Genomic DNA, 13,767 nt, shown 5'->3' with positions numbered 1-13,767 from the left:
CAAGAACACACAAGAACATTCCTTACTGAAAGCAACATAAGTTAAAAAATGTTGAGGGATCAATTTTTTTCAACATATCTGAAAAGCAGGAAATATACCAAATAATTGGGAAGAAACCATAAGTGGCATTATTGCCAAAGAAGTTGTTGAGAACATCAATAATTATCTACCCATATTCTTATTAAAAAAACCTTGAAAACAATCTCCACAGATTTTGTACAAATTCTCATAGAGCTGTAAGGGAATTTGGAGGTCATGGAATCTACCCTCCTCCTTTCTCAGATGAGAACATTGAAACTCAGGGAAGTTAAGTGAGTTGACCACATTAGTAACACAGGCAGTATTGGGTGGAACCCAGAATTGATTATGATGATGAGAGTGATACAATTTAGATATAAACATTTTCACTTTTACTAATCCCAGATTGCTGCTTCACACACAACTCCATCTTCTTTAACAACATTATTATCCCAATGATACTTATCTGGCAGCAAATCACAGACTGTTAGAACCTGCAAGGAATCAAAATTACTAGTTACCCAAAAGGTGGTAGAGATTTGCAAACTGAAGGTATGTAAGCTGCAGCATATTAGCTCTCCATTTAAAGATATATGTGTGTGTATATATAGTAGCATATATAAAAATTGATGTGAGGGGGTCATAGATGGACTGTTCAAGTACTATATTAGTACTTCTATTATTCCTGGAAGACAAATTGAATGGAATTGAGGAATGGACCTCCATACTGCAGGTTATCAAGAATAATGAAGAATTCCTTAAGAAAAATTTAAAAAATGGAAGTAGCACTTCATTGTGAAAAGAAGCAAAAAGGTCTGATGAGGCAGAAGAAAACCCTTCCCTATGATAGAAGCTTATGAATAAGAAGACTGTCACTTAGAAGAACTATAAAACATCTGAAGCTAAAACAATACCCCATATCCCAAGTAGTAGGTCTTTTAAAAGAGATTGCTGTATGTTTTTAGAAAGAAAAATCTGCCTGTCTTCCAAGGAATGATAAAAGTCCACCAGTGCTCTAAAGTGAGAGATGATCCCACAAAGCTCAGTGGGAAAAGAATAATATTTGTTTGTGATTTCCTACTGAGGAGTTCTGAGACAGCTTTCTGTCAATTTAATTTCAGTAAAGATGTATGTTATTTTCCTGGAGCATGCATCAGTATGTGACCAAGAGCTTCCCAATACTGGTCCAAACAGAAGACTACTAGTAAAATTTAGTGATTTATTTGTACATAAATGATCCAGCCAGTTTAAGAAACAACCAATCAACCTAGAAAGCACTGCCAAAGATGACAACGTTTTACTAAAGAAACTGAAGTCTATAGAAGTGTAAGTGGTTCTTTCATCACTGATCCTATCAAAAGGCGATGTATGCAGAAAAGCAGAGCAGATTTGGGAATTAATCATCTGATTAAGAAAATAATGTCTGAGAAAAAAACTTTATATTTTTAGACCACAGTTTAAAATGTAGGATTGACAGCCTCTTGGCCAGGGATGCAATGAATGTAACAAGAGCTGGTGGGAATATATTTTGTTTTGAGACTTGAAAACCTAATTAAAAGAAATTTAAGTTGAAAAGAAAAGAGGGAGAAAATAACCCATCTACAGCCACCAAATTAAATATCATAGAAAGAGATCATCATATAGGATGGAGAATCATAGTTGAGATGGGATGTTCGCAGGAAACAAAGTTAGAAATTAATAATAAAAACCAAAGGTACAATCAGAATAAATGCCTAGAATTATGAGGTTGCATTAGAGACTAGAGAATAATAATGTTGAATAGCTAAATTAGGGTGAATTGATACAAGTTTTTTATAGCAACAATTCTTTATATAACTTTTTTAGAGTTAAAAAAGCAATTGATTTCATTTGATCTCACTGACAAATCTTTAAAATAGTTAAAATGTTTTTATTCCTATTTGATAGTTGAAGAAAAAAGTTCAAAAACTATATAACTTGCCTGAGGCTACTCACAGTAACAGCCAGGATCATAATCTATATTGTCTGATTCTCAAATTCATATAGTATGTTTTTCCAACTCTCATCAATGTCAGGAGCTTGGGCTTAGTACAAAAAATAATGGGCAATTATAATTTCCTAGTAGGAGTATGATGTCATGAAATAGCTATATTAGGAAGATTAATCTAGTATTTGTGGTGCAACATGGATCCAAAAGAGAAGAAAATATAAACAAATACGTTACTAAAATTACCATAATAATCTTGGCATCAAATGCTAAGGACTCAGAATTAAGAATGAAGAGATGTATAATAAGAGCTATGAGAATCCACAAGACTTTGAGAATAAAAAATAAGGATGAGCTAAAGTTGATTCTAAGAGTTTGAGTCTTAAAACCTCAGAGAAATGATAGTATATCTAGGAGATGTGAGATGAAATGGGGAGAAGAGAGAGCTCTTGACTAATGGAACTTTTTTTTTTTAAGTGAAATGAGTGGCAAGGTTCTCAACTGGGGGGGGTATGGAGAAGGAGCTATGGGATGTTTGAGGATCTGAGGTGTAATGAGTCGGATAGTGCATTGTTTTGGGAAGTATAGCTAAGATTAAGTAACATACATTTGTAGTGGATCCTGGACAACACAGTTCTATCGTTTTTTCTTGCTTTGTTCAATAGCATATGAATAAGATTAAAGACAATAGTGGTTTGAAATAATGTAAGGCTGAGGTCTGTTATGCAAGATCAGCATAGTATAAGGGGGCAAAGGACTCCAGAAAAGAAGATAAAATAGAATTGAAGTGATTCAGAAAAGAGCCAAGATGAAGAAAGGAGAGTAGAGCCAGTTCAGATTTGATGGCTTGGAATTTAAAGACTGAAGATTGTGTGGTGTGAAATAGAGGATGAGATGGAATGAACATAATTTGCCAGCATCAAAGCAATGCCTTGATGCCTTTGACCATCTCTCTTGCTGAGGTGGATGGAAAAGGAAGCCATATGAAATCATTCAATTGAAGAACTGAGATATTAGGATGTTTGAGAGAGTATCAAGATATATGTTGAAGTTCCCTTGTATGAATACAGGAGCCAGGAAGAAGAAAGACTGAACTAGGCACTGAGCTTACTGAAGAAAAGTGTCTTTTAGTTCTGTAGAGAAGAGTTGCCAGAATTTTGATTGGAGGGTACATATGTATTGAGCAAACCACAAAGGAGGAGTGGTTACTGAGTGATAGTGATAGAGGAATAAAGTAGCAAATGAAAGACATTATTATAAGCACTTAAAGGTTTAAAACTACCTCCATGGGAATTAATCAAGTAATTAATATTAAATATGTACATATGCAATATAAATTACAACTTCAGTTAACTAATCATCTAACCAAATGTTTTTTTTTGGTTGGAAAAGTTGCAAAGAGGAAATCTAAGTCATTTCTACAAATACATAATATGAAGGTTGGCATACATTCATCTGTTTTTGTTTTTGAACTTAAGAGGTGGAGGTGGAGAGGATGTTAGGGTGGAAGTGTTTATGTAGCATCCCAAGCATATTCACATCTATGAAATATAAATGACTGTATGGTGACTGTGTCTCCAAGCATAAGGTTATACCAATGAGGCTTGTGAATGTAACCTTGAACTGGCCATGCGGCCCTTGGCTAAGACAAACTCATTAACATGCTCGGACTCAATTCCCTGGGAAAGTGCGGTTTGCAATCTACACGCCCAAAGGTGTTCCCTCTACCTTGCCACACAATCTTGATTGTCTATACTTTGTGATGTGGTTACTTTGTGCTTGGGAGTACCGCCCAAGCAGGACAGGAATAAAATCCAGAGGCAATCCCATGAACTTCCTCTTGCCTCTTGGCCTTTCTCCCCTTCCATGGAGCTCCACTGGGCTCCTTATTGACTATTTCTCTCTCCTCTTAACCTTCTCCTTCCCTGAGGCTGTAACCATCTCGGTCTGCATTTCCTACCTTAATCTCCTCCTCCACCTCGTGTTCCTTTGTACTCATACTCTCCTATCAAAGGGAGTATCATAGGGTTTGCCTGCCCTATTCAAACACTGACTTGTCCCGTGTCTTTCATTTCCACCCTGGTTCTGGGTTCCTACCTCTCCTCGAGTCCCATCACAAAGGGGAGCCCCTTCCCTTGTGGGACCCTGCTGGTCAGGGAAGTCCATTAAGGAAAACCCCACAGTTTATCCCAATTGAATATACTTTTGCCAGAAGTTAAAAATCCTCAAAATAAACAAAAATGTTCATGTCTGCTTGTAAGCACAGGTACTTAAAGTCTTTCTTATTGCAGGAAAACCTTTTTCTTTTCTGAAAAAGGTTAGTATAGTTCTTTTATAAGAACCTAACTCCATCTTGTGGGTGTTTGTAGGCTACTGATACTGAAGAACATTTCTTCTTCATGTTCCATGTTTGCAGCTATAAGATCCTACTCTGGAATACCTTCCAACCCCCTAATTTTACAGGCGAGGGAGGAAATGGAAACCCTTACAAGGTTATGACTTGAATGGTAGTACTAAAGTACTACTGAAGATACATTCTCTGATTCTGAATCCATCAATCTTCACATTTCACCATATAAAGAACATTGAAACTTCTGTTATATAAGTAGTTCCATTCTATAGCTGTTATGGTTAACTAAAATGCTAGTATAATAAAATTAGCATGCAATGACAACAAAAAAAAAGTTATCTTGCTGACATGCATACATTTTTAGTAGACAAAGTCTACACTCAATTATAGGGTTTTCCATAGCACACTTTAGACACAGAAAACATTTTCCTTATTTCTCCATATTGACTGTTTGGCGAACCATTTTAGCAATATACCATCCTTTTGTCTTGTGTCCTTTACTGCTCATATCACCACTTGTGTCCTGCCAAATCTCATTGGCTTACTTTCACCATCTCTTGCCTTTTGTTTTTACATATGTGCTACTGTATTTAGGTAGAGAAAAATCCGTTTCTGACTGGGTCCATGACAGATTTGTTATATAACTCCAACTGAACCCTCACTGCTGCTAGGCAATCCTACATTTTAAGGGAAAAGATAGTTTTGAGTATGCTGAGTTTAAGATGTCTAATGGATGGCCAGATTGAGATGATTTAAAGGAAGCTAGAAAGATGAGTCTGGGGGTCAGAAGAGAGATTAGGACTGGATAAGATTGTAGAATCATCAGCTTAGAAATAATAATTAAATCCATATTCTTCAAGTAATATAGAGGGAAAAGAAAAGAGGGACAGGATAGAACTATGTAGGACACTTGTGGTTAGGTGGTATGACCTGGATGAAGATCTAACAAAGGAGCCTGGGCGTCAGATAGAAAGGCTGAGAATCAAGTTAGAACGGTGCCCAAAAAACGTAGAGAGAGGAAAGTATCAAAGAGAAGAGGGACATTGGCAGTGTCAAAGGCTGCAGAAAGGATGAGAATGGAGAAGAGACCATTGGATCTGGCAAAGAGATCATTGGTATCTTGGAGAAAGTAGTTTAGATGGAATGATGAGGTCAAAACCTGTATTGTAGAGTTGAGAAGAGAATAAGAGGGGTGGAGGTGGAGGTACCCTTTGTAGCTGGCTTTTTCAAGAAATTTTGCCACAAAAGACAAAGGAGATTTGGGATGACAACAGGAATTGAAGGAATAAGTGAGTGGTGTTTTGAAGATAGGGGAGGCATAGATGTATTTATAGGTAGTTAGGAAAGCAGCCAGTAGATAGGGAAAGATTGAAGAGAAATGAGAATGTAGGGATAATGGGGGTGGGAGTATAATCTATTGGAAGAGGCAAGATGGAATGCTATCACTAGCCTGATGCAAGCCCTCATCTCCTGATTCCTAGATGATTACAATAGGCCTAAACCCACCACAAGTTTCCACACTCGAGTCCATCCTCCATTTAGCCAGTGAAATAATTTAACTAAAGCATAGTTTTGACTATGTCACCCTCATCCACCATTACCATCCCTACTCAATAAATTTCCTTGGCTTCCTGTCAACCTCCATGATCAAAGACAAAATCCTGTGTTTCACAGTCAAAGCCTTTAATAATTTATCCTTAAGGTCCCCATCCTTCTTTTCACTCATTTTCTCCAATACATATTCTTCTATCCAGTGACCCTGGCTTCCTGACTGTTCACATGGACTCATCCCAGCTTGGGGCATTCTCTCTGGTTATCCCCTATGCCTAGAATGCTTTCCCTCCTCCACTCTTGGCTACTGACCTCTTTGACTTCATATCCCTACTAAATAAATCTACAGAAAACTTTTTCTCAAAACTTCTTAATTCTAGTGCCTTCCCTCTGTTAATTATTTCCTGTTTCTCCTGTATAAAGCTTGTTTGTTCATGTCTGTTTGCTTGTCTCCTTCATTCAATTTTCAGTTCCCTTTGCTGGTAGGAACTGTCTTTTGCCCTTCTTTGTATCTCCAGTACTTAACATACTGCCTGGCTCATGATTATAGCTTAATAAATGCCTAATGACTAACTAGTATAGGATTGTGATATAGTGAAGTTTGTGAAAAGTTATAGATTGAAAGAAATTGGAAATGTAAAGAGAGTATCTGATTGTCAAATCCATAGTCCAGGAAGGAGATATGTATTTCCATACTTAAGATGTGAGTAAAGTATAAGATTGTCATTGAGGTTGAGAATTTTTGAAGGGAGCAGAAATAAGGAGGTGCAATAGGTAAGGAGACTGAGGTCTCGGAAAGAATGTTGAATTGGTGATAGAGTGGGTTTTCATGGATGATTGTTTTTATAAATGGTATAGAGTTTAGATAAAGAACTAAAGTCATCAAAGTATGAGCATTAATGAGATAAGTGTCTGAAAGTGGATATTCAAGACAGCAGAGATGATGGTCTACTCAGTGGACAGGGTCAGCATCAGCCAGGTACCAAAATCTTAGTCCTATTGGAAGATAGAAATGTATCTTAACAGATAATAGATAAGAGAAGTAATGATTTGCAGGAAGAATAGTATTGGGAGATAATATGCATTCCAAGTAACAAAAAGTTGAAAAGGAGAATAGTGGTTTAGGCATTGGGAAAATGCATTGGAGGATTAGAACACTTAAACCATTTACCAGTAATTTTTTTTCATCGAATTAAGAATATGGAAAAAAGGCAAAATATTCTTTCTAAAAAATTAAAACTTATGAAATCAACAAATCTTTATTAAAATTCTATGTGCTTTTGTTATAAGGGAAGGGCTCTCCTGATAAAGTATAGGGAAGAGAAGTTTTAATAAATGAAGTTAATATAAAAACAAGCACAATAAAAAATAATCTATAGCCTTTATACAGAGTATTGTGTTAGGTGCTAGGGTAAATGCAAAGTATAGATTTAAGATGTAATTTTTCTTCACATAGGCTACAGTCTAGACATGTGGGGCCAAAGATTCAACCAGATAGCTATGATATGAAATATTATTTAAGTGCATTCAGTAGGTAACGTGGGGGGAAACTAATAAAAGTCTGATGAGAGGTTCTAAAAGAAATAAATCACCTGAGGCATGACAGGAAAAGGTAGAATCAGAGAATTGATCAACCAGCATTGTTAAAGTACCTACTAGATGCCAACAATGTGTTAGGTATTAGAGATATAAGTACACAGAATAAATTCATCACAAAAATATTAGGTTCTCATGGGGAAGAAAACAAGGACATAAATAAGTATATGCAGAATATTCATAAAGAGAACAAATACTAAGTAGCTAAATACTAAGCTAATTTGAGAGTAAGGGGACAAATAGCTGAGGGAATCAGAAAAGGCTTTTTGTACAAGGTAGTGCTTGAGCTGAGACGTAAAAAAAAATTAAAGATGTACTATGTGAGGAAGGAGTATATTCTAGATATGGAAGGATGCCAGGGCAAAAAAAAAGACTTAATTTGAATGAATTACAAACTGCAGTGAGAGAAATGAGAAAGAGAAGCCTATTAAGGTTGCAAAAATCATTTAGGATAAGTTTATAAAGTGTTTTTAAAACTAAAGAGGTACTTATATTTTATCCTAAAGGCAATAGAAAAGCAAGAGACTGATTAGTATGATGTTGGGGTAATTCAGGAAGGGGTAATGAGAACCAAACTAAGGTGGTAGCTTGATGAGTAGATAGAAATCATATTATGAAAAACACTTCAGAAGTAGAAATAAGATTGTATATCTGATCGGGTATGTGGGATGAATGATAGTGAGGTGTAATGAATAATGCCAAGATATACATTTGGGAAAGTGGAAGAAAGTTGATGCTTTGACAGAAATAGAGAAGTTTGGAAGAGAAATGAGCTATGGACTAAAGAATGTATTATTCACTTTTAGACATCCTTGAAAATAGGTAATGCATCCAAGAGAGAGACTGAGTCTGACTATGTAGATCTGGGAGTCTTCAGTTTATAGTAGATAAAGTCATGGGAACTGATGAATTCACCAACACAGAATGAAGAGTAGCTGGCTTGGGACAGAGCTTTGGAGAAATCCCTATACTTAGAGGGGGCATCAACTGCATGGTAAACTCATGAAAAAGACTAGGAAGGAACTACTGGACAATTTAGGAAGAGAACCAGGAAGGCATAGGGTCATGAAACCCCAAAGAGAAGAGAGAGAATCCAGGAGGAGAATGTGAACAGAACAGATGCAGCAGGTAGGTTGAAAAGAATAAGGATTGGGGGCAGCTGGGTGGCTCAGTGGTTTGAGAGCCAGGCCCAGAGATGGGAGGTCCTGGGTTCAAATATGACCTCAGACATCGCTTAGCTGTGTGACCCTGAGCAAGTCACTTAACACCCCACTCCCCCTTGTCTAGACTATACCACTCTTCTGCCTTAGAACCAATACACAGTATTGGTTCGAAGACAGAAGGTAAAGATTTTTTTTAAAAAGAAAAGAAAAGAATGAAGATTGAAAAATGATTATCAGATTTGCCTATTAAGAAATCATTAATGACTTTGAGGAGAACGGTGTTAGTCAAATGATCTCACTGAAAACTAGGTTACTAAAGGTTGAAGAGTAAGAGGAAAGAAGTGAAGATGATACTTTCAAGGTTTTTTGAGAAAGGACAATAGCTTGAAAGTCTTACTGTTTGTATAGTATTATATATTTTTATTATATATATTTTTACTATATTACTATACTTACTATAAGTGGCTTTTATCTCCTTTTATTCCTACTTGCCCACTCCCACCTGAAAGATGTAAAAAAAATTGGGCATCTGTGAAGGCAGTAGGGAAGAAACTAGTAGAATGATCTTTGAGGGAAAGCAAAGAGTTAGAAAAAGGTAAATCTTGCCAATACAGCCTATATACCGCCATCGTCAGCCCACCTTAAAAAAGATACAAAGTAAGCAAAATTATTCTTCATAAAAACGTTAGGTCAAGGTGTAGCATATGATAGGGAAAGAAATGGGCTACATTATCTAATTTAGATTAAACGAATCACACTATGAAATTAAATGTGCCTGAAGGAGGATTTAGTAGTAAATTAAGAATAGAGTGCTTAATTAAAGTATTGGGCGAGGGAGACATCCTATTCTAAACATGAGGGGTGGTGTGAGCAGAGGTATAGAAATGGGAGATGGCAGGATCAGATCAAGTCATCTCATTTAGTAGTAATATTCATATCTGTATGCCCATTTTAAGGTTTGGAAAGCAGATTGTTACATATACTTCCTCTTCATAAAGTCCTTTTGGAGTTGGTGCTGTAATCCTCATTGTACAGATGTTGCTTGCCTAAGCTCACATAGCTAGTAAATATCCGATAACTTATCCTCAAGGAGAGCAGTTAGGGAAATGATGATATGGACCAGGCAAAAGTAAAATAAGCTTGAGAGGAGTGGAAAAGCAAGAACAGATGTGAAATAAATTGCTGAGATAAAATGAGTTCATCCTCAAGCCCTGTGAGTGCACGTACATACACAGCAACAACAATTATATAAGAAATTTTTGTTTTGTAAGGGGCATATATATGGGTGAGGAGAAGCAGTTATTTTCTTGCCTCCTGCACACTATCATCAGCAAAGACATTTCCCTTCCCCACCTCATATACAAACTTCCTTCTCTTTAAAAGGGTAACCCTTTTTTTTTAAAATGAGAATGGTAGGGATATAGTTGTAGTGGGGTAAAAACACCTATAGCAGCATTCTCGGAGAATCCAGGATTGAGCTCTAGAATAAACAAATGCAATGGAGTTTAGAGGTTTAGAATGAAGTTTCATCTTAGGCAGAATGTAAGTTCCCTGTTGTACAGCATATAGAAATAGTATTATAGAATTATTATTATTATTATTATTATTATTATTATTTATTTTAAACATTATTTTATTTGGTCATTTTCAAACATTATTCACTGGAAACAAAGATCATTTTCTTTTCCTCCCCACCCCCCCCTCCCGCCACCTTTCCCTCTCCCATAGCCGACACACGATTCCACTGGTTATCACATGTGTTCTTGACTCGAACCCATTTCCTTGTTGTTGGTATTTGCATTAGAGTGTTCATTTAGAGTCTCTCCTCAGCCATATCCCCTCAACCCCTGTAGTCAAGCAGTTGCTTTTCATTGGTGTTTTTACTCCCACAGTTTATCCTCTGCTTGTGGATAGTATTTTTTAGATCCCTGCAGATTGTTCAGGGACATTGCATTGCCACTAATGGAGAAGTCCATTACCTTGGATTGTACCACAGTGTATCAGTCTCTGTGTACAATGTTTTCCTGGTTCTGCTCCTTTCGCTCTGCATCACTTCCTGGAGGTTGTTCCAGTATTATAGAATTATTAAAAAGATTGAAAACCAGAGAAATGATATAATTTGGTATGAGACTCTTTGGGTAAAGATAGCAGAAATAAGTTTTTGGCCAAGAGTGAAAAGTATGGAAGATAAATAAGGAATATACCATTTTGGGTGATGGAACTGGGATGTTTTTAGCAATGTTTAGAAGGCAAATATTGAAGAGATAAGATCTTGTCTGCTGTAGAAAGGTTAGAGAGCAGTGCCATAAGCTCATTAAGGAATGTACAGAGAAAAGAAGGACAGTGAAAATACAGGGAGCCAGGTCATTGAGGAGAATCCATTATAATATATGTACAGGTATTCACCCTAGCCATCAATACAGGATTCGACACAAATATATGAAAAGACTATGACTTTGGATTGGAGCCTTTTAAAACTCATCCCTTCTCACCCTATAGAAATCCAAATGATTGCAAGTACCCAACTACTCAACTGTAACGCAATTAACCAAATGATAATGAACCACAGGAAATGGATTTTCAAATGATAGACTAATTGAAAATTGGGATATGATTCTTTGTTAAATGAGAATTGACTATTTTAGTGTAGTTATTTATGTTAAACATGTTCTCAAAGTCGGTTCTGGCAGTTAGGAATAGATAGATGCCAGATGATTACAGTATTCCATAAACCTAATATGTACTATTTCTTTTGTTTAGTGGTAGAAGATGATGAAGATGATTTTCCTACAACACGTTCTGATGGAGAATTATTACATAATACTAATGGCAATAAAGAAAAGTGTAAGTACTGCAAATTTATTAACAACATGAATTTTTTTTTCTTTGAAGAGCAACTTGAATAAAATATTTGGTGCTTCGCTTCATCAGAAAACAGACATTAAATGTTTACTATGTCAAGCACTGTGCTAGGTGCTAGAGATACATACAACAATGAAATAATCTAACCTTCAAAGAGCTTACATTCTGTCAGGAAAGGTATGTGTGTTAAGGAGTAAAGTTAAGGAGTAGGAGTATACCCCAAGGCTTGGAGGATAAGAAAATGAAGACAGGAGTTCAAATATCATGTGTAAGGAGTAGTAAGAATTCAGTTTAAGTGGAGTGAGTGGAGTAATGAACAATACTAGAAATGTAGGTTGGAGCCCAGTGGTTGGAAGGATTTTAAATGCCAAAGAAGGAATTAATACTTGATCCTTGAGGAAATGAGCCACTGGAATTTATTGAGCAGATGACTGACATCCTCAGATTGCTGCTTTAGGATTATCATTTTGACTGCTGTGTGGAAGATGAATTGAAATGGAGAGAGACTCAAAGGCAAAGAAACCATTTTTGTACTAGTTTAGGCTTATTTTTTTAATTAGTAGAAGTTAATTCCTACCCATATAATGTGTGTATGGGATGGGAGAAAATATTCTTTGTAATATAGCTAAGCAAAACAAATTCCCTCATTAGCTATGTTACAAAATATTATATGTCCCTTTTTGTACTATTACTTCATCACCTTTCTGTCAGTAAGTGAAAAGAATGCCTCATGACCTGTTTTATGGAATCATAGATCATCATCAAGTTGTTTTGTTTTGGTTTTTTTGGTTCCGTTCATTATATTCTTCAGTTTATACAAGTTTTCAAATCTGTTCATTTTTATAGCATTGATGTCATAACATAACTTTCTAATTCTGCTTACTTTATATCAGTTCGTACAAATATTTTCATGTCTCTTTGAAATCTTTTCTTCATTTATTATAAGACAATAATATTCTATCATCTATAGACTATCATTTGTTCAGCCATTCTTAATTGATGATCCTATATGATCCTCATAGTTTCCAGTTTTTTGCCACCGTGAAAACCTGTGTGTGTGTGTGTGTGTGTGTGTGTGTGTGTGCGTGCGCGCGCGTGCGCTAAATTTAAGACCTTTTCCTCTTTATCCCTTTTGGTTATTAATCTAGCTAGCAGTGGTATATTAGGGTGAAAAAGCATACACTATATTATATATAATGATTTCTAGATTGTTTTCTAAAACAGATGTACCCATTTTCAGCTCCTTCATCAGTGGTACACCATTGTGCCTCTTTTCCCAAAGTTCCTGTCAATATTTGTCATTTTCCTTTTTTTTTTTGGTCGTCTTTTCTAGTCCAATGGGTGTGAAATACAATCTCAGAATTGTTTGAATTATAGACAGATGTTGAACCATCTTCAATTGCTTTTTGCTTCTTAAAAGATTTTATTAAAGGTTCCATTAAAAATCACCTTATTACAAGATTCAGTTTATTTCTCTTTTGCATATGGTTTTTCTTGATGTTGGTAGTAATTTCACATTTCCATAGTACTTTAACATTCTAAAACATTTTCCAAAACTTAGGAGGTTTTAGTTTTTGGTTTGGTTTGGTACCATGATTTCATAGCTATAAGGAACTCCTGCAATAAGATAATATAATTCCAGTTTTCTTTCCATTTCTCTTTACCTCTTTTTGCCACTTAATTATTTTGAAAGTTTGATCAAGTGATTTAATTTCTCTAGATATCTCTTGCTTCATCTGAAAAAATACAAATAATTATACTTTTTTCCATGCCTTGAAGGCAGAACAATAGATAAATTATTATATGAAATCCATCTTGGCACCAAGATATATGATTATATATTGATCTTTACATACAACTTTCAACAAACAACTATTGTTTGGAATAATCTAAATTCACAAAACAAACACATACACAGATGCACCTCATTTAAATATGAGATTCAGTATGAATCTGAGTCAGAAACTTCTAGACAAGTCACATTTCCTGGGGCTATATTGGAAGTAGTTATCCAGAGCCTGAGGCTTATAATGCCTCAGCCAGAAGTAGTGGCAACAGCTTTACTTTCTTAAAGCCACCTTATTCAAGAGTCACTCTAGGGCAAAGTTTTTTAAAACAGATGTGTAAAATTTAAAAAATTGATAGCTTTATATGAATATAAATTGATTTCCTTTGTAATCTTGTGTGTTTATACATTTAAAAACGTTCTCAGGAATCTTATGTTTTACCAGACTGCCAGAGAAGTCAAAATCACACAAAAA

At 35.7% G+C, this 13,767-nt stretch overlaps 1 protein-coding gene across 3 annotated transcripts in view; it reads left to right on the top strand.

Moving 5' to 3' along the window:
* Positions 1-13,767, top strand: part of CERT1 (ceramide transporter 1) — a 178,360-nt gene that overhangs the window by 104,619 nt on the left and 59,974 nt on the right. For all 3 annotated transcript variants that reach the window (XM_007486557.3, XM_007486558.3, XM_007486559.2), the window contains one exon: positions 11,405-11,488. In XM_007486557.3, coding sequence (XP_007486619.1) covers positions 11,405-11,488 — 84 coding nt within the window. The remainder of the gene's footprint in view (positions 1-11,404; positions 11,489-13,767) is intronic.

This window comes from Monodelphis domestica, chromosome 3 (assembly GCF_027887165.1).
Source record: "Monodelphis domestica isolate mMonDom1 chromosome 3, mMonDom1.pri, whole genome shotgun sequence".
Lineage (NCBI taxonomy): Eukaryota > Metazoa > Chordata > Mammalia > Didelphimorphia > Didelphidae > Monodelphis > Monodelphis domestica.
This window is presented reverse-complemented; position numbering and strand designations above follow the sequence as displayed.